The sequence below is a fragment of the Muntiacus reevesi genome, chromosome 7 (assembly GCF_963930625.1).
Source record: "Muntiacus reevesi chromosome 7, mMunRee1.1, whole genome shotgun sequence".
Classification (NCBI taxonomy): Eukaryota; Metazoa; Chordata; class Mammalia; order Artiodactyla; family Cervidae; genus Muntiacus; species Muntiacus reevesi.
Window position 1 is genome coordinate 49,398,456 of NC_089255.1, and position 22,517 is coordinate 49,420,972.

Sequence of the window (22,517 nt, forward strand, 5' to 3'; positions counted from 1 at the left end):
GGGTAGCGATCACAGAAACTTTCTTGAATTTTCTATGGAGTTGTGAATTTTGAGCTGGTATGATTCCCCCTGACCTCATAATCAAGTCAGATATTGTTAACTTGTGTTTTGATTTCAATTTTAATTGTTCTGGCAGAAGAAAGTTACTATTGGAAGGAGTGCCATAGAATTCTCCAGGGATCTCTAGTTAGATTACGGCTTTCCAATTTCTGCAATCATTTCCCCCCATTTTCTGAAGATTGCTTTTCTCCTTTACCTACTTGTTTCAATTTTTTACGCCAATGCTTTAACTTTTCCCCCCATATCTTGGGTGGAAGGCAAGCAATTCTAGGAAAGTGGTCCCCAAAGTGTGAGGTCTCTGCACCTTTACCTGCAAGGTAACTCACTGGAGAGAAGGTTTAAAAACTTTGATTCACATTTATCTTAATATTAAGAAGAAATTTACTAAGAAGAAATTAAGCTCTTCAAATATTTACTATCTGGATGGATACCAGTGGCCTGATGCAGTCTTGATTGCTCAAAGGTCATGGTTCACAAATGATCATGTTTATTAGTTGAGAGAGTTAAAATATTTAAATACCTAGATTCATTCGATTGTTTTTCCTGGAACTTCTGTGGGTGATGAAAACCTTTGCTACATATAGGTTTGCTGGGGAGGAGCTGGTGGTAGAGGGCCAGCCACTGACTGGAGCTGGAAGGCCTGGATTCTAGCCCTGGTTCTCTTGCTAAGTACCTAGCACCACAGACATGTACCTCGTCTCTGGCTTTATTAGCCTTCTTATCTGCACAGTAAGAGCTCTGGACTGGTTGATGGATAGGCAAGGCCCCTTCCAGCTATAAAGTGTTCAGGTCAGAATGTAAATGTCGAGGTATTGTGCCCTGTCCTTATGCCTCTTCATTTGTAGTTTGTTTCAACCCCTTTTTTACCTGTCAGCCATCTGTTCATGACTCAAGCCATCCAGTTTTTTAATTAATTTTTTATTGGAATGTAGTTGTTTTACAGCCTTTTTTAGTTTCTGCTGTATATCGGAGTGAATCAGCTACATGTATAGATGAAAGGTGAAAGTGAAGTCGCTCAGTCGTGTCCGACTCTTTGTGACCCCGTGGGCTGTAGCCTACCAGGCTCCTCCGTCCATGGGATTTACCAGGCAGGAGTATTGGAATGGGTTGCCATTTCCTTCTCCAGGGGATCTTCCTGACACAGGGATCAAACCTGTGTCTCCCACCTTGTAGGCAGACGCTTTACTGTCTGAGACACCAGGGAAGTCTGTATATGTACACACATATCCCCTCTGTTTTGGATTCCCTTCCCATTTAGGTCTCCACAGATCATTGAGTAGAGTTCCCTGTGCTGCAGAGTAAGTTCTCATTCGTTATTTATTTTATACATTCGTGCATGCGTGCTTAGTTGCTCAGTCACGTCCGACTCTTTGTGACCCCATGGACTACAGTCCACCAGGCTCCTCTGTCCATGGGGTTTCCCAGGCAAGAATACTGGAGTGGTTTATCATTTTCTTCTCCAGGGGATCTTCTCAACCCAGGGGTCAAACCCATGTCTCCTACATTGCAGGTAGATTCTTTACCGCTGAGCCATCAGGGAAGCCCATCCGGTTTGTACCCTAGACCAACACTTTATGGCTGCATTTTGCCCTTGGAGGAACATGACATCTCTGTGCAGCAGGTCAGGCCAGATCAAGCAAAGAGTCTAGATATGCCCTTGCCAAAACCTGGAGAAGATGCTGAAGGCATTTCTCAGTTCTGTATTTCTTTCTTCGTTGTTGGCTAGTGACTGTGGTGCTTGGGGGACGCCTCTCATCCCTTAACTTGGCTTGTATCCTGGACTCAGTCTCCCCCATGGCTAATCCATGACAAAGACTGTCCGGTGCCCCCAAGATACCTTTGGTCATGCTCCAGGCCCTTCCCTCCACCTACCACATTCTGAAACACTCATCCTGGCTTTTCTTATTTATATATGCCCAAACAGTTCATTTTTCAGAAAAAGTAAATTATACTTTAAAAAAACACCAAATGAGTTGATTTTCTTGTGTTGTCATACCTCTACCATTTTGCATGACATAAATAATACATGTTTTGTAATCAGTGCAGAAAGATGCTGTGAATGATAGTGAGTCCTAGAAGACTGTTTTTAATCAGGTCGATATCAATTCTACTGAAGTCTTCTAAATCTTTGCATATTTTTCTTTTTCCTCAAAACAGGGTTTGAATTAGAATTTCTTTCATAGTACAGAGTAATAGTTCATTTTAAGTGACAAGGAATTGCTCAATTATCTCCCTGTTTTTATTTCCATTTCAATTAATAGTATGAACAAGAGCTGTCAATGCCAGTATTTCTAGCTGGCCTGCCTGCATCATTACTTTTAACTTCTTAATTCAGTTTAAGAAATTTACTGAACAGTTACCATTGCTTCAGGGACTGTCATTTTCAAACCAAAAATTAGGATACATTGTCTGATAGGACTTTTGGTCATAGATTCATTAACCAAGAAAACAAAATCCTATCAGTAGAGGTGCAAAACTAAATCATATTAACATGTGTATTTAATAGACGACCTGAATTGTGAAGAATTAAATTCCATGAAACTGACCTTGCCAGAGGTCACAGAGGTAGAGCCTATACCTGAACCCAGGTCTCTTCATTGTAATCAACTCCTTGAAAACAGGAGTAATGACAGGTAGGTCCCTGAAGGGACTGATAAATGCTTGACGTGTTGTCAAACTAGCAGAGCTATGGCTGAAAAGACAGAGACTGACATCAATGTGACTCTTCATTTGTTTGATTAAAATATAAATAGAGATAGAAGTAAAATGAGCATTTGTCACATAATGGAATTTTAACCATTTGGTTTATTTTGTAGCTTGAAATGTCCTCACCCTGTGGTCAAAAGTAGCCTGTTTTCCTTACCTGGATGACAGTGGACAGTTAAGAGAGAATTGTCTTTAGTGGCAACTTCTGGAGAAGGAACTGGCAACCCACTCCAGTACTCTTGCCTGGAAAATCCCATGGACGGGGGATCCTAGTAGGCTACAGTTCATGGGGTGGCAAAGAGTTGGACACAACTGAGCGATTTCACTTCACTTCACTTCACTTCTCTTCCCTTTGATCTTCTGGGCCAGGGGCATTAGGAAAGCTTCAGAAACTTTTTTGCTTGCCACCCACCCCTCCTAAATCCCCTCCCCCAACTTGTCCCCCTCTAACTGCTGCCATAGTGAGATATTTAGTTCCTTATTTATTTATTTGTTTTTGGATTTGCCCTCCTTGGCTGAGACTTCTTTATTACTTTTTTTTCCTTTGCATTATGGTTCATTTTTATTTTTTTAAAGTTTTTATTTTGTATTGAAGTATAGCGATTTTGTTCACCTAATTATCACAACATTGTTAATCAGCTATACCCCAATACAAAATGTTTTTGGTGTTAAAAAATAAATAAAGATAAAATTCAAAAAAAGAGTGAAGGAGAATCCGTACCCAACCCTCCCCAAAGACTGCCATTGTTGTAGTTTGGAAAGAACAAAAAAAAAAGTAATGTTGTAATAGTTTCAGGTGGAGCGCAAAGGGACTCAGCCATACATATGCATGTATCCATTCTCTCCAAACTCCCCTTCCATCCAGGCTGCCACATAACATTGAGCAGAGTTCCCTGTGCTATATAGCAGAGATACTGTTTAGTTCTGAGATGAACCAAAGCTGCCTGGAATTCACTGGCCCAACTAGTACTGATTGAGCATGCCTACGTGCCAGGCACTGATCTGCAGCCTGGGGACATGGCCAGGAGTAGATGTGTTCTCAAGGCCAATGACCAGACTGCTTCCTCTGTGGACTTCTAGGTGCTGAGCTTTGCACAAGGTACCCTGTGTACCAGTAATAAAAGTATCCACTTCATGCTGTTCTGTGGAGGAAAAAAAGTTGATATGTGGCAAGTAGTAAACATTCAATAAAACAATTACTATGGACACTAGCATTATTGCCGGTTCCAACAGTCACTTACCTTATTACAAGATGCAGTAGGTATTGATTAAATGCAAAGAGAGCTGATTGGCCCGGGTTTGAAGCCCAGCTGCTGTGGTTGGGCAATTTATTAATAGTTAACTTCTCCGTGCTTCAGTTTTCTGCCTGATAAGGTTGTGAGGATTAAATAAATAATAAATAAATTATACATATACCTATGTATACGTAGGGCTGACTCATGTTGATCTATAGCAGAAGCCAATTCAATATTGTGAAGCAATTTTCCTTCAATTAAAAATCTATGCTTGGGGAAAGAAATGATCATGTATGAAATGTTTAGAACAGTGCTAGTATGTAATAAGAATTAGCTCTTGTGTGAGAAGAGTATTTTTCCCAGAGGAGGGACCCACTATCCTAGCTTACCCTGGAGACTGAAGGGGAAAAGGATAGAACAGTGCTGGTAATCCTTGCAGGAAGCACTTCTCAAGAGAGAAAGAGTAACTTGTAGGTGCCCAAGAGAGAACTTCCTTGTTGGCCTTCGGACAAGCCATTACTCCAGGGGACTGATCAAATGTCCCATAGATGGCTGTTTTCCCAGGTGAGAGGACTAGAGGAGGGCTCTGGGAACCCCTGATGGAAAATGCAGGGGGTTTGGAACATGAATACAAAGCAGTTTCTACTTGTAACAGTGAAACCTCCCCTCTCATCTGCTGTCCAAAGGGGGACCTGGTCTTGCCATGTGAAAGTGTTCACAGCAGAGAAAAATACATCTAGAAAATAGAAGTCATTTAAATTCTTTATGGCTAGATTTGAAATTGGTGGGAATAAGCTCAGTAGAGAATGGCAGTGGGACCCTCATGCGAGGGACACGGCAGCAAGGTATACTGTAAGGTCCCTGTGTCTATGTGTGTACTTTTTTCCTTAATTTTCATTATTTTTTGGCCATACCACTCAGCATGCAGGATCTTTGTTCTTCAGCCAGGGATGGAACTGGTACCCGCTGCAGTGGAAGCGCTGAGTCCTAACCAATAGACCAGCAGGGAAATATTGTTAATCTTCATTATTATTTTAACACATCTAAGAATAAAACTGGTGATTTTATGAAGATGTTAGTTTAGGATTTAACCAGATTAAAAAGGACAATTTATACAAAAATTTGAAGCATAGGACTGGTGACACTTAGATGTAGGAAAGTTGTTAAAGGGGTTGAAAATGAAGTTTTGAAAACACTGGAGTAGAGTGTATGTGAATGAAGGCCGGAGCTCATTGTAACCTCCTGAGGTGAACATACCACTGTGGGCAGTGGTGAGGGAGGCAGGGTTCCTGCTTTAATGATCTTAATGAAAGTGAAAGTTGTTCAGTCATGTCCGACTGTTTGCAACCCCGTGGACTATACAGTCCATGGAATTCTCCAGGCCATAATACTGCAGTGGGTAGCCTTTCCCTTCTCCAGGGAATCTTCCCAACCCAGGAATCAAACTGGGGTTTCCTGCATTACAGGCGGATTCTTTACCAACTGAGTTATCAAGGAAGCTTTTGCTTTCATTTTTAAAAAAAATACTCAAGGGATTTTTAGATTGGAAGAGGTCCAATTTGAACGTGACTTTACAAACTGATAGAGAAGGAAATGGCTACCCACTCCAGTATTCTTGCCTGGAAAATCCCAGGGCTGCTGTCCATGGGGTCACAAAGAATTGGACACCACTGAGCGACTAACATACATTTACAAACTGAAGAGGAGGTTACTTTGCTTTGCAAATTTGCAACCTGATGTAGGCAGTTTGATATGAGCTGCTTGTCAGCCAGGACACTCACCTGTATCCTGTTTGGGATGGGGGTGGAGAAAACAGCTATAAAAATTGTCACAGCAAACCCTCTAGAACTGGGCAATCCACTGCATAGTTCCTAATGTGACGTTAGTACACGGTACAATGCTTCCAGAATAACCGAACGTTTCATAACCTCTGATGATTTAAACAGTGACCTCACATTTGTAAAGGCATAGAATGGGGCCTGGCTCCTCAGAAGTGTCTTGTGCCATAATCCATCAAACCTAAGATGCTCCTGATTGTAAGAGTTATACTGTGATACAGCATTGGTTATAGGACACATCCTAATAATGTCACATTGTAAGAATATGAAAAAATGCATCTTATTGATAGAATTGATGGAATATGTTAACTGTTCATTTATACCATGTTAGGTTTGAACTGTTCACTGATATAAAAAATGATCCTTTTGGGAGCCACATTTCAGGCAGAGTAAGTGAAAGAAAGGGTGTTTCTTTTCCTGATGGGAGCCAAATGTTATTTAAAGAAGAGTTTACTATAGCTGCAAGCCGGGATGAACAAACTAACACAGAATAACAAGAGAATATGGGAAAAGTGTCATTTATACATAGATTTCATTTCATTGTACAAAGTATTTATCCCTTGTTTGTATCTTATGTTTTCACCGAAAAGAACTGTATATGTGTATATACATTTTATAAATTGTGTACTCAACAGAGAAGTAAAACCATACAGAAACTACGCTTACATAAATAACCACATCATTTTAACAACTGTTTTGCCATACAGAGATATCATTCTATATTAATAATATGATGATTGCAATTAAAACCAAATTTGGGTACCTTGCCATCTCTCTCTCTTCTTTTTTTTCCCTCCAAACCTTTTTTTCTCTCCCCTACTACCTTTTTTTTCTCTCCCCTACTCAATTAGCCCAGACACTGTTGCCAGACTGGTCTGTACCATTCACACTTTGCCCCTGATCATGTCATCATGTAAAACCAGCTCTACCCCAAGAAGGATTTGAGGTTGGTGTGATTATCCTCTGGGGCAGGAACCTCACTCTCCTGAGCAGACCACTGAGAGGCCCTGAGGGCCTCAGAGAGGCTTAGTGATTTGTGGGAGGCCCTGAGGGTCTTGCTGGGAGGGCTGGTCTCTGAGCGTTGCCTGTGATTTTTCTGGGATCATGTTGGTCACAGATGCAGCCATGCGGCCTGAGACGGTCCCAGTTGATGCCTCTCGTCCCAGCTTTATCATTAACAGCATCCCCTTCTGCACTCAGTGTCTTGGTTTGGATGATAAATTGGGTTTGCTGTAGTGACTCTGGCCAACCCTGACTTAGAAACCACTGGATCTAGTGATCCTGGAGCCAGTGTCCACACTTGGCCTTGACAATGGTATTGGAAGTGAGCTGTGCTATAGCAGAAAGAGTGAAGAAAAGGAAGCCAGAAATCCCCATGACAGGTTTCAGCCCTGGTCCTTTGTCATAGGGATTAACTGAGGCCATGTATGTGGAAATGCTGCACAAATGTTCAGCTTTTGATCCGCTCACATGTACCTACATGAGTGAAATTAATGAACACATCTTCTACATTCATTGGGCCTCCTACTCTATGCGCTAACCTCCCATGGACTTTCCCATCCTCAGCTTCTCCAAGCAGAAGCAACTTGGTATGTTATAATCCCAGTCCTCACTTTACCCATTTGTAAAATAGCGGTGGCATGATTGTAATATTCACATCTTATGGGCATTGTGAAAATCCATTGAGATACCATAAAGCTTCAGCATCTATTTATGGGTTCAGTAAGAGTCAGTCCCAGTTACCTTAAGGACAAGAGGGGATTAGGAGTTCTGTGGGCTCCTGACTGCCTGTGCTCACCCCGAGCCCTCACTCTTCCAGAAACACCCTTCTTGTGCTTTGTTCTTTGCAGCTTAGCACCGACACATACTTGCTTCAGACATCCGTCTTCACACCACCAAAATTGTGTGTGTGTGTGTGTGTGTGTGTGTGTGTGTGTGTGTGTGTGTGTGTGTGTGTGTGTGTGTGGAGGCGGGAGAGCGGGCAGTGATCTACATTTCATGAAGCTGAAACACATTGCTGGCTGACTGTGCCCGGTACATAGACAAACAAATATTTATGGTTGATTTTTCCATCATTTGCAATGGAAGTGTTTTATTCCAGTCAAACAGCAGAACTGCAAAAAGTAGAATACCCAGACTGTCAGTTAAAAAGATTGGACCATCTACCAGAGAATTAGATGTCCATGCCTTTCCTGTTATGAGTCACTGGGTCAGAAAATCCCATTAAAAAACAGGTTCAGCTCATCCGCAGGCCAGAGCATTGCCCATTGTCCATTGTTGACAATAAGAATATGGTTTCTCTCTCTTTGGGGGTGATTTGCTCATAACATTGGGGGCATTCTAGTCCCAGGTTTTTTGGAAATCACCATCCCCAGAAAATGCTTGATTTCACTGGCATCATATTCGACACTTCTATTTTGTGTTAATTAATTAGTTTGCTTATTTTTGGTTGCACTGGTCTTTGTTGCTGTGTGGGGGCAATTCTCTAGTTGCAGTGAACAGGGGCTACTCTCCAGTTGCAGTGCACTGGCTTCTCACTGCAGTGGCCTTTCTTGTGTGGAGCATGGGCTCTACGCACACAGGCTTCAGTAGTTGCAGCATGCATGCTCAGTAGTTGTGGCACATGGGCTTTGTTGCTCCAGGACATGTGGAATCTTCCCTGACCAGGGATCAAACCTTTGTCCCCTACACTGGCAGGTGGATTCTTATCCACTGTAGCAGCAGGGAAGCCCCCAACACTTGTTTATTTTTAAATTTTACTTACACATGCATATGGTTTAAAATAGCAATAAAAAAGTACACTGTGCTGCCAAGTTTAAAATGGAGAGTAAATGTCACCTTTTCTCCCCAGGCCTTCTCCCTGATGGAAACTTGTGTATCTTTCAAGAAAACAATTACAACACATGTCTTTAATGTGTCATTCAATACTTAATTCACATACTGATTGCTATTTTCATACATCTGTGGGTCTTGAAGAACTTTCCAAGTCAGCACAGGCAGATTCTTTCCAGTGACATGGAACTCCTCTCAGGATGTGCCATGATCTGATAGGTCTTCAAACCCTGTGTCCACTTTTCCCCATTACACACTTCACTGCAGTGAAGAACCCTTTATATGCATCATGGCATCCTTGGTAGATTTTAAGGTGAATTCTTTAAAATAAAGGTGCTGGATCAAAGAGAGTATGCCCATTATTTCTGTTTAGTTAACAGTGTTTGTATTGGTCTGTGTGACTTTAGTTTCTATCCCTAGTCCCACACAACTCTCTTAATGATACCACCCCAATCGATGTTTTCACACTGTAGTGCTGGAGAGGCCTCCTGAGAGTCCCTAAAGCCTCTGACTGTGGTTAAAAACAAACTGAAAAATTCTTATAGAGATAGGGATACCAGACCACCTTACTTGCCTCCTGAGAAATCTGTATGTGGATCAATAAGCAGCAGTTAGAACCCAACATGGAACAGTGGACTGGTTCAACATTGGGAAAGGAGTACATCAAGTCTGTATATTGTCACCCAGCTTATTTACCTTACATGCAGAGTACATCCTGCAGAATGTTGGGCTGAATGAAGCACAGGCTGGAATCAAGATTGCTGGGAGAAATATCAATAACCTCAGATATGCAGGTGACACCACCCTAATGGCAGAAAGCAAAGAGAAACTAAAGAGCCTCTTGATGAAGGTGAAAGAGGAGAGTGAAAAAGCTGGCTTAAAACTCAACATTCAAAAGACTAAGATCATGGCATCTGGTCCCATCACTTCATGGCAAATAGATGGGAAACAGTTGAAACAGTAACAGACATTATTTGCTTGGGCTCCAAAATCACTGTAGACGGTGACTGTAGCCATGAAATTAAAAGACTCTTGCTCCTTAGTAGAAAAGCTAGGACCAGCCTAGACAATGTATTAACAAGCAGAGACATCATTTTGCTGACAAAGATCCGCATAGCCAAAGCTATGCTTTTTCCTGTAGTTGTGTATAGATGTGAGAGTTGGACCGTAAAGAAGGCTGAGCGCTGAAGAATTGATGCTTTTGAACTGTGGTGCTGGAGAGGACTCTTGAGAGTCCCTTGAACTGCAAGGAGGTCAAACCAGTCAATCCTAAAGGAAATCAACCCTAAATATTTGTTCAAAGGCCTGTTGTTGAAGCTGAAACTCTTGATACTTTGGCCACCTGATGCAAAGAGCTGACTCACTGGAAAAGACCCTGATGCTGGGAAAGATTGAGGGCAGAAGGGGACGACAGAGGATGAGATGGTTGGATGGCATCATTTACTCAATGGACATGGGTTTGAGCAAACTCCGGGAGATAGTGAAGGACATGGGGTCACGAGACTGAACAGCAACAAATACTCTCCCTACAGGAGAGCAAGGGTGAGTGTGGCCACCCCTCCCCTAGGCCCTGCCCAACACCGAGCCTCTTGTGTTTACACAGCATGCTTGGTGGCCTCCCTTTCCTGGGCATCTTAAGGGCACTTGAAGTCACGTTACCCAGGATATGATCATCTCCTCCCTCCAGGAGGAACCAAAGAAGGAAAGTGCTCAGAGACACCAGTGAGAGTGTGGCAGCGCCCTGGCTGTGGGCAGGGCTGCCCGGGGCCCTCTCTGTGGGAGTGGAGGTTAGCTTTCAGGACAATACCTGCCTTTGTGCGCTGACTCATCTTTGCTCATCCCGGTCCCCACCCTGCTGAACACACACCAGTTCGGGACACTCCGCCTTTTAAAATCAGTGCCCTGGCTTCTTCCTCCGCATGAGGTACTTCTGTGTCTTGGTGTCATCTCTTAAATGTGAGGAGTACGCCAGGCCTTATGTGGATGTGGGCGCACCCCACGTTTTAAAACTTGAATATGAATCCATGCTTTTTAATCAGCTGATTCATAGAAAGTAACTATGGACCTGAGGAAGTCTGCACTCAATCTTTACCTTTAGTGGGAAGTATCTCGTTCATTTTTTTTTTTTTTCCTTCTTGGCCACACTGTGTAGCATGTGGTTTCCTTGTTCCCACACCAGGGATCGAACCCATGCCCCTTATTTTGGAAGAGTGGAGACTTAACCCCAGGGCTGCCGGGGAAGTCCTTCTCTTTCAGAACTTGTAATTGTTGTCAGGGTTAGGAGTAACCTTTTATCATCATCATCATCATCATTGTTATTATCGTTATTATCATTTCTTTGCTTGGGGCATCAGCAACCACATTCCTGTCCTTTGTACAACAGTGCTTCACCCACCAAGAACTGTCAGGAAATGAAATACCTTGCTGAGTGCCCCTACTTATTCAGATATTTCCTTTTCTGGTTGGGAAACAAAAAGGTGTTACCCCCCCAGAAAGCCCATAGAAGAGAAGGAAGCGGAGTCTCGTGCAGGTGCTGGCCTGGTAGCCTGGACCTTGGCCATGAGGAAAAATGTCCCTCCTCACCCAGATGGGGACGTCCCAGCAGGTGTGGCAGCCTGTCCTGCCCCTCCCCTCCCCGTTAGGGGCAGGAGGAAGAAGCAAATGGGTTGAGGTTCTGTGCCCCCAGGAGTGCCATTCTTATCCACATAATTCTAGGACCATAGTTTGTGATCTGATGGCAACTCTCAGCTTCTGCTTCTGAGGATATTGTCCAGGGTTGTTGTAAGGATATTGTCCAGGGTTGTAGGATGACAACCACTTCCCACTGTTCCCCACTTACTCACTGTCTGTGACTGTTCCAAGGAAGGCCTCTGGGAAAGTCACCGTGTGATCAAACTCTGTGGTCCCCTACAGGAAAACAGAAAACTGTTGTTCTTTTTCGCTGTGGGGAACATTTAAGCTTCCCTGGGCTGGACTGGAAGCCTGTGCATCCCTGTTTGGTTTCCAGGCTCCCTGATCCGGTTCTCACCCTCTGCTAGAACTGCCCAGCCCAGCCCTCTCTCCCAGCTTTTATTTACCCATGCGTGGGTTCTGACCTTGCCCCTGGCATTCTGGGCAGGTCAGCCTTCCCCCTCTGAAGGCCCTGATCGCTCCCTCTCGCTCTTAGTGTTGTTTGGAATGGCCAAAAGAGCGTTCGCCTCAAATCAAATGACTCACTGCCTTGCTCATAGTAACCATCAGTCATTCTATTGGTTCCTTATCCTCTTGTAGATAGAAGTCTGGAGAACCAGCCAGCGGGACTTTTTTTGTGTGGAGGAATATTTGAAACTCCACACAAGGAGTTCTGTTGTACTGGGGAGTAACTGCCAGGAGAAAGAGGACACTACCTTTGAGTTGGGACAGACAGGAATGTGTCACTCTGCAGTGAGAGAGAGGGAAGGCAGTTAGACTGGACACCAAGACGGACTTGGGTTGCACTGAGAAGGCATTTCTGTGGATCAGTACAAACACATCACTGTGACATAGAGCTCCCCCATTTCTTGCCCTTTGTAGACATTAAATAACAACTTATTAGTAGCCCTCCTGTTTTGTTCAACTGTGCTTCTATTTTTAAAGAGAAAATAACACTTTGACCCCCTTTTAAGTAGATGGATATTACTTGGTGTTGAAAAGAAACACACATACTGGTTAATTACTCCAGGACCTTAGATTTCTCTGCATAGCAAGTTTTGCAGAAAGAATATTCAAGCTGGCAAAGGAGGGAGGGCAGAGGAGTCTCCAGGAATCTTTATCTGGTTGGAAATAGACTGGGGACCTTCGATTGAGACCCAGTGAGTCATCCTGTGGCCAGTGCTTTCTGTTTTGCCACAAGAGGAAGGAGAATGGTGAGGTTTGAGGTAATTTTGTAGAACTGATGCTGCATGTGGTTCTGAGAAAGTCAAATATATCATGTAATGGTTTCCCTCTGCAAGGCAGCATGGGTGGCAAGCCTTCCCAAACCCCTCTTTGGAGCTTGAACCCATGGCACTATGCTTTTCCCACGATGGCCCCTTCCTTGTCTGGTTTTATAATAGTTTCTTTCCCAGAAACTCTTAGAATTTGCTGTTATCAAAGGACCCATATCTCCTGCAGAAAAAACATTATGGAGTTTTTTAAGGGAAATTTAAAATGTTACCTATCCTGTTTCCTTCCACCTCCCCCTTCTCTCAAAGAGCCTATTGCCTTTTCTCATCCTAGTTTTGACATTTGACAGGTGGCCTTTCTAGATACCCTTGTTCAGAAATTTTTTTCTTCTTTATTCAGACTCCCTCCTCCAAAAGGAAACTCCCCGCAAAAGTGAATTCCTGAGGATGGAGAGTAGCCAGTCTTGTTCAGTTCAGGGCCCACCACCCTGGTCTAGCGTGTGACAAGTCCAGTAGAATGTACAGAGAACTCCAAAGGAAGAAAGAGCCTTCCAATATCTTGTCATGTGTTATTTGTCATTATTTCATGTGCATTGACTTTTTTTATTGCCTGTGAGTGTAGATTATAATGAATGTCCTTCTTTGTCTCGTCTTGTCTGGCAAATTCAAAATATTACAGATCCATTTCTCATGGCACCTTCTCCAGGAAGTGGTTTCCGTCTCTCCCGGGGCAAAGGACTCTCCACCCACTCCTGAAACACCCATTTTACACATGTTTACAGATTGACTGTTGCTGACACATGAATTATGAATAATTTGATGGATATCTAGTGTCCTTCAGAAACTCCCCAAGTGCAGCCACCGTGGTGTTCACATCTGCCCTTAATCCCAGGGCGTGGCAAATAGCCCAACACACAGGGATCCCATGGCGGAAATGCCAAGTGATAGGAAATCCTGTCTGGTGCTCAGAGCCACCCCTGGTGTTAAGTTGTAAATCCAGTAAGCAGACAAGGGCTCTACCTAGCCAAGGAGGCCGTGGGATCAGATGAGGTTCTTCTGTCTATAGCATGTTCTGTGTTCATGTTTAGGCCATCCTTTCTATTTCCACGTATGATCAGTCATCAAAATTTGGCTTATCTTTTGAATGTGTGTGTGTATGCTCAGTCACTTCAGTTGTGTCTGACTCTTTGTGACACTATGGACTGTAGCCCACCAGGATCTTCTGTCCATGGGGTTCTCCAGGCAAGAATATTGAAGTGGGTTGCCATGCCCTTCTTCAGGAGATCTTCCTGACCCAGGGATCGAACCTGCATCTCTTATGTCTCCTGCATTGCAGGCAGATTCTTTATCCACTGAGCTACCTGGGAAGGCTGATCTTGGAATGTGGAAAGTTAATATTGCATCAACAGTGATAAGTTTATGGGTGGAAAGCAATTCAGATGGCTTAAGAAATTATGACCACATGACATAACCATTGTGGGATGCATATTCTTTCCACTTCTGAGTTCTGTCATGTAATTTGCAAAACAAGTCTGGAACGTTTCTATTTCATTGCTTCTTTTGTCAGTTAATTCTATAGTAAGTTTGAAGGAATTATCCAAGCCTATTGATCATTTACTGTGCCATACTCTGGATATTGCACAGTGCTTTATGTGTTGCTTTATTTAATCCTTACAGCAACTCTGTGAACTGGGTCTTATTTTTCCCATTTTTTGTTAAAGAGAGAAGCTTAAGTAATACAAAAGCTTAGATCACCGTTCCGCACTTCACTTAGGTGGCAAAACTGAAATCTGAATCTAAATAGCAAGATATTTGTTTGCTTTGCGTGTTCTTATTGGATATAAGAATATTTGGGAACTTAGCAACAATTTTTTTTCCCTCCAGGAGAAAATGAACCATCCTCATAATTGTGTGTCTTCTGTTTGCAGGGAAGCAAAGGAGCCTACCGGTACCACTGGCAGAGCCACAATGTCAAGCACAGTGGCGTGGATGACATGGTCTTGCTCTCCAAGATCACAGAGAATGCCATCGTGGAGAATCTAAAGAAGAGATACATGGACGACTACATTTTTGTATCCTTTATTGGTTCCTTCCGACGTGTCATCTTAATAAGATGACATCTAAGTAAGAGACCATCTGAAATTCCAAACTGATGCTTATGTGTTCAAGTCATTTTCAGAATGTGGCTTTGTACTTTTTGCTGCTTGATTCAGGCTGTGGGAAGGGCAAAGATGGTGCTAAAGTTGTTTTTCTTTTTTTAATTTATTTTTAATTGGAGAACATTTGCTTTATAATATTGTGTTGGTTTCTACCATACAGAGCAACCTGAATCAGCCACAAGTGTACATATATCCCATCCCTCTTGGCTTCCTTCATGGCTCAGAAGAGAAAGAATCTGCCTGAAGTGCAGGAGACCGGGTTCAATCCCTCAGTTGGGAAGATCCCCTGGAGAAAGGAATGGCAGCCGACTCCAGTATTCTTGCCTGGAGAATCCCGTGGACTGAGGAGCCTGGTGGGCTACAGTTCATGGGGTCACAGAGAGCCAGACATGACTGAGTGACTAACACACCTCCCTCTTGAACCGCCCTCTCCCCCTCCCCTCATTCCATCCTTCTAGGTTGTCACAGAGCACTGGATTGAGCTCCCTGTGTTATATAGCAACTTCCCACTAGCTGTCTATTTTACATATGGTAATTATATGTCTCAGTGCTACAGAGCTAAAGTTTTTTCTTGGTGTTTTTAGTTTAAAGTTTCTTCCTGCCTCAAAATCATGATGCAGCCAAGGACTTCCCTGGAGACCTAGTGGTTATGACTCTGTGCTTCCACTGCAGGGAGCACAGGTTCAATCCCTGGTCAGGGAACTCAGATCCCAAATGCCACACTGTGTGGGGAAAACAAAAAGATGAAGCCAGTATTCTCTATTTCAGTCCATGGCACTGTACCTTTGACGTGCTCTAGCCACACACGTGGTGTCTAAAACCTGTGCTCTTCCTAAAGAATGTCCTGATCTGCAGAGTTCTGTCAGTAATGTTCCCTATTGCAAAGCAGAGACTGATAAGTCCAGACTTAAAAGGTTTAAAAAAGATTACCTCATGCAAAATATATGCCATTTTGCCTGTTTTTCTGCATTCTTACGTTTACTAAAAGAAATAAAAGAAGCGAAGATCAATTACTGAAAATGTCTGACGTTCTTGAGTTGTGCTTTATGTTTCAGTCTTAGCTTGCCAGATTCCATTTTGTGTAGGACTGGAGAACATTCAGAACGGAAATTTGATTCAAATGTGTGTTGACTTCATTATAAACTTCATAGAGAGCTATGATAGTTGCTTAAGTTCCTGCAGGATTCAGGAGTTCTGTTTGGTGCAACTATGTAAAGTTATTTTAGTATAATTATTGTAGAATTGGTCATAGACAAGCAGGAGTCTGTGAAAAGCTGTATAGTAGTACCAGAAGGTTTATGCTCTTGGTGGTGATGCTGTTGGTGGCTTCTGAGGGTGTGGTGTTCTGGATGGCCATTAAAAGTAGAGTCTTTGCAACCACTGTAACATACCTTTTTAGGTTTTAACCTCTAAACCTTGGGGAGGTAAAGTCTTCACATCCATAGCTTCTGTGTATTATTTACACCGCTCCTCTTACTCTTAGATAAAAGCATCTGTAAACATGCAGCAGTAGTTTTGCATCATTTCCATCATTGATGAGGAAGGAGCTCAACTTACCAGGTATTTATGCTAATAAACATTCCAAGGTACTTGGATGTTTCTAACCAATACTGTGCTGTTTCTTGTTTACCATAGGAAATTTTACCAATTATCTGGGTAGTTAAATCCCTAAACCCCTGCTTTTAAGTATTAATAGATATACTTGGATTCATTAAGCACATTATAATAGCATCTTGATCAGGTGTGGAAGCCCCACTGCCTACAGAGAAATCCCCACCCACCACAGGATTTTATTGGAATGCAGCCATGCTGGTTGTTTTACTTGTTTTAAAGTGTTGTCTGACACTGCTTTTATGCTACAGTGGCAGACTTGAGTATTTGCAACAGACCCTGTGATCCACAAAACCTGAACTAATTATTCTCTGATCCTTTACAGGGAACATTTGCTGACTCCTAGATACCTGTGCAGAGCTTCCTTTAATTGTATGGAAGCAGTTGTATGCAGTTGTAAGTTTTTGTTTTATTTGGCAAAAAAGTTGAAATATGCTCACTTTATCTAGGCTTATCATTGAAAGGTTTTAATAACTTTTGTGTGCGAGACCCATGGAAACTGGCCGATGATGGACCAGAGAAAGTTGGAATGAATCTGGATAGCCTGGCTTTGAGCCTTAATCTGCATGAGCTTGGTGATCTTATACAAGTTTTGTGATCTGTGTTTCTTGATTTCCTGACCTGTAAAATGGAAGTGATGATAAAAACTCCTACATGAGGCTGTTTAGGGTGAAATGAAATAACAAATGCAGTGAATACATGGCTAGTGTTGGTTATTATTATCATACATTAAGGCAAGTGTACAAGTTCTCTCATATTTTTGAATTATGTTCCAAAAACTCATTTATAAAGTTGCTTTTGGACATTCAGATGCATTTTACCATAGAAACTTTTATTTTTATTTTTTTTCCATTTATTTTTATTCGTTGGAGGCTAATTACTTTACAGCATTTTACCATAGAAACTTTTAAATGGAGGATTGGTTTATTGACAAGCCCATAAAAGGCTAATTTCCAATGAATGTAATTGAACTCATTATTTATTGGAATGTTCTTAGAACATGGGCTCATTATTTATGTAGACATGGTTTTTGATCAGCTGGGTAAGAAAAGAAAAAAATGTCAGTGGTTATCAGCAGCTGTCCATCATCAACCCAGACAGATTCGCTTTTCCCCCTATGGCCATTTACCCCTAAAATACTAGAAATTCCTTAAGAAAAGGAATTGTGTCCTTTACATATCTTTTTAAAAGTAAAGTTTAAAAACAACTTTAAAGCAATAAATGTTCATTTAACATGATCTACAAAATGCAGTTAACTAGAAAGAACACTAAAATCCCTTGGAATCCCACCATATAAAGTTTGCTCCTAGTAACCTAATGTATTTTTCAGTTTAATCACATATAGACATATATGTATGGGCTTCCCTGGTGAACTAAACAACAACAACAAGACATGTGTATACATGCATGTGCCTTCTTATTAATTATAGCTAAACAATGGCACCATCCTGCATTGTTCATTTCTTTTCCACATAATTCTTGGCATGGTGCATTATATTAAGTGTTTGTTGAAAATCTGTTGACTATGAAGTCTTGCTTTTTATTTTCAGACAGCAGAATTCTAAAATGACTCACACAGAGGGGGCTGATTTCTTTGAATTAATGTCTTTGAATCAATGACTGACTAATCATGTGTTCTACCAAGGAAATGAGTTAGTTGACCACTAATAGACTTTGTGTTGTAGAAATCTCTGCCCACTCAGTATATGAGAAATTCGACATCAGTGTGTTTTCCGGCAATAGCACAGAGCAGCTTTCAGCTTTGAAGAAGCTTGGTGGCTCTTTTGGATGTTTATGAAATAATACCAAGGGTCTAACTGCGAATCTTTTCCTCTAAATAGGAGATAAGAGCCTTCTTTATCAGTTCAATGCCAAGGGAATATTATTATGATAGGATCGCATTGGTATTGTAAATGAGTTTCCCCTCCCTCTCTTCTAAGCTCAATAGTGAAGACGAGAAGAGATTCAATTTTAGATTAAGTTATAATATTGTTCATTTGACCTCTTCTGCATCTAATAGCAGCGCATTGTCTTGTGCTGAAGGTCAGCCTTTGGAACAATCAGTGGTTAATGCATTCAGGCTGACTGCACATTTCTTTGTTCCACAGTGGGAAAAAAAAATCTGCTTAGAAAATGCAAACGTTGTCAACCAAGGAAAACCCATTTTTTTCAGTTATTTATCCTAGGACTAGGAAGGTTTCATTTCCTGTCTATTTTTCCGAAGTGTTGCCACCCTTACAATTTCAGTTCTAAAATATAGGAGGGACCTTGCTGTGTTCGCCCTCTGCTTGGTGAGACATCACTTACAGCCACTTGGCTGACAAAAATAGTTCTTGAACAAAGCACCATGGCCTCATTGGGTCCAACTTTCTCCAAACTTGTTTTTCCTCAAAGACCACACTCAAGTGTGTTTGGCGTTTTCAACCCTACAATTAGGAGTTGAGACACTTGTGCCAGACCAACCAGAGCTCAAAGCAGTGCCCTTGTTCCAAATGAGGTTTGGCCCTTTGCTGCCAGTTCATGTTGGGGTTGGGGGGGATGTTGCTGCAGTGAGATGAATGTGGGTCTGATGGCCAAAGCCAGGGGCTCAAGTTCCATCATTTCCACATATGTGACTTCACACATCACCTCACCTCCCTGCTCCACCTCAGTGATGAATCCAGGGAGGTTGACTAGATCAGTGTGGACAGTTAGAGGGAATACTGGCTATTAAAATGTTTTTTTAAAATGTTAAACTCTTGTCACAAAACAGAAAGAGACTCAGAGACTTGGAAAACAAATTTATGGTTGCCAGGGGAAGGGATAGTTAGGGAGTTTGGGAAGGTCATGCACACACTCCTATATTCAAAATGAATAACCAACAAGGACCTGTTGTATGACACATGGAACTCATAACTCATGGAACATAACTCAAGTGTTATGGGCCACCCTGGATAGGAGGGGAGCTTGGGAGAGAATCGATACATGTGTATGTATGGCTGAGTCCCTTCATTGTTTACCTGAAATTACCACAACATTGTTAATCGGCTATACCCCAAAACAAAATAAAAAGTTTAAAGTTTAAAAAATAAAATAGAGTATGAGCTGTTTTAAATATAAAAAAAGTTAAAACTTTTCCTTATAAGACCATTAAAAAAAATTTATAGACACTGTGCTACCATCACATTTCATAAAAGAAAGAATATTTTAACACCCCCAAAATAGAAAGGAAATAGTTTAAAAGTAAAGGATGGCCCTTTATACTGAAAAAATTGGACTTTATGAAAAATTGAGGGCTCTGTTTCTCTTTTTGTCATTCTTTTTGCAGATCAATGAAAGCTTATGGATCCACAAACATTTGGGAGCCAGTCAGTCAAAGATCTGTTGGCTCTCTTCTGTCTTGCATATTCTGTTAGCAATAATAAAATGGCATTTATTTCTTTTTTTTTAAGTCATAGCCTTGTGTATCTCCATACAATTTGAAAGTTAGCCTTGGGCCACACCATTCTAGCCAAAAGTTATGTGGGTGGAGACAGTGATGGAAAAGCTTTTTCCAAAGGCACACCTGAATTATGCAGCAAGGAGTGGGAAGTGAGTATTGGAGTTATCTGGAAAGTGGCCCAACCCAGGAGAAGACCTGTGCTCTCTTGAGAGTAGCTGAGGTATCTGCAGACCCAGGCAGGTGGGAAAAACACGTTTGTTTCCTTTAAATTCCAAATAAAATTCTCTTGTCTCTATTCTGATTTAAGTAAATTTGTAGCTACTTAGTGTAGATAGAAGATACATTATCCATTTCAAACCAAACTTTGCTTTTCAGGAGTCCCCCCTCAAATAATACTTCCCATGAGAATACTGAGATCCTTCTTCCAGTCTGACTCACGACTGATTCATGATTGGCCTAGAATACTCCAAAAGAAATTTTTTTTTCTCTGAACATCTCCTTGTCAGAATTTATATAGACTACTTAGTGAAAATCAAGACTTTGTCTTTTCACATAGCAACATAGCAGATTATTAACAGTAAAAAAAAAAAAAAAAATGTTGCCTCCTATAGGAGTTCTTATGTTAACCCAATCCAGATTTATTTACTGGAGAACCAAGGTTGGGCTCAGTTCAGTTCAGTCACTCAGTTGTGACTGAGTCACTCCGACTCTTTGCCACCCCACAGACTGCAGCACGCCAGGCCTCTCTGTCCATCACCAACTCCCGGAGTTTACTCAAACTCAGTGTCCGGTGAGTCGGTGATGCCATCTAACCGTCTCATCCTCAGTCGTCCCCCTCTCCTCTCGCTTTCAATCTTTCCCAGCATCAGGGTCTTTTCAAACAAGTCAGCTCTTCGCATCAGGTGGCCAAAGTATTGAAGTTTTAGCTTCAGCATCAGTCCTTCCAATGAACATTCAGAACTGATTTCTTTTAGGATGGACTGGTTGGATCTCTTTGCAGTCCAAGGGACTCTCAAGAGTCTTTTCCAACACCACAGTTCAAAAGCATCTGTTCTTCGGCACTCAGCTTTCTTTATAGTCCAACTCTCACATCCATACACGACTACTAGAAAAACCATAGCCTTGACTAGACAGACCTTTGTTGGCAAAGTAATGTCTCTGCTTTTTAATATGCTGTCTAGGTTGGTCATAAATTTTCTTCCAAGGAGCAAGCATCTTTTAATTTCATGGCTGAAGTCACCATCTGCAGTGATTTTGGAGCACCCCCCCCCCCCAAAAAAAATAAAGTCTGCCACTGTTTTCCACTGTTTCTCCATCTATTTGCCATGAAGTGATGGAACCGGATGCCATGATCTTTGTTTTCCGAATGTTGAGCTTTAAGTCAACTTTTCACTCTCCTCTTTCACTTTCATCAAGAGGCTCTTTAGTTCTTCACTTTCTGCCATAAGGGTGGTGTCATCTGCATATCTGAGGTTATTGATATTTCTCCCAGCAATCTCAATTCCAGCTTGTGCTTCATCCAGTCCAGCGTTTCTCATGATGTACTCTGCATATAAAGTAAATAAGCAGGTTGACAATATACAGCCTTGACATACTCCTTTTCCCATTTGGAACCAGTCTGTTGTTTCAGTCCAGTTCTAACTGTTGCTTTCTGACCTGCATACAGATTTCTCAAGAGGCAGGTCAGGTGATCTGGTATTCCCATCTCTTTCAGAATTTTCCACAGTTTATTGTGATCCACACAGTCAAAGGCTTTGGCATAGTCAATAAAGCAGAAATAGATGTTTTTCTGGAACTCTCTTGCTTTTTTGATAGTCCATCAGATGTTGGCAATTTGATCTCTGGTTCCTCTGCCTTTTCTAAAACCAACTTGAACATCTGGAAGTTCACGGTTCACATATTGCTGAAGCCTGGCTTGGAGAATTTTGAGCATTACTTTACTAGCGTGTGAAATGAGTGCAATTGTGTGGTAGTTTGAGCATCCTTTGGCATTGCCTTTCCTAGTGATTGGAGTGAAAACTGATCTTTTCCAGTCCTGTGGCCACTGCAGAGCTCTCCAAATTTGCTTCTATAGCTCAGGTCCTCTAGGAACTCTTTTTTTTCCTTTTTTGATGTGGACCATTTTTAAAGTGTTTATTGAATTTGTTTTAATAGTGCTTTTGTTTAATGTGTTGGTTTTTTGGCCATAAGGCATGTGGATTCTTAGTTCCCTAACCAGGAACCTGCACCCACTGCATTGGAAGGCAAAGTGTTAATCACTGGACCATCAAGAAAGTCTCTTCTCTGTTGTTCAGTCACTAAGTTGTGTCCGACTCTTTATGACCCCATGGCCTGCAGCATATCAGGCTTCCCAGTCTTTCACTATTTCCTGATGTTTGTTCAAAGTCATGTCCACTGAGTCAGTGATGCCATCCAACCATCTCAACCTCTATTGCCCCCTTCTCTGCTGTCCTCAATCTTTCCCAGCCTCAGGGTCTTTTCCAATGAGTACACTCTTGCCAGTCCCCCTCTGGCAGCTCTGTATTCTCTGAATACAGTGATCAGTTCATTCAGGTGGCATTCATAGTAGTACCGTTACAGCTAAGGAAGAAGCACCCATTCTCCAGATGTAGGCGTAGACATCGCCTTCTTCTGTAATGAATGTGATCATAGCAATGCTGTATTTTCTGAATATTGAAAATTTCTCATGCCTCAGTTTCCTCCTAGTAAAATAGGATTAAAATAGTATCAAGGTTGTCATCGGGAACTTAGAT

General features: G+C 41.9%; 1 protein-coding gene across 1 annotated transcript in view; it reads left to right on the forward strand.

The window, feature by feature from the left end:
* MYO1E (myosin IE) overlaps nt 1-22,517 on the forward strand; it is a 211,836-nt gene that overhangs the window by 78,965 nt on the left and 110,354 nt on the right. Inside the window, 1 exon segment of the mRNA XM_065942033.1 lies at nt 14,502-14,645. Within this exon segment, the coding sequence (XP_065798105.1) occupies nt 14,502-14,645 (144 nt within the window).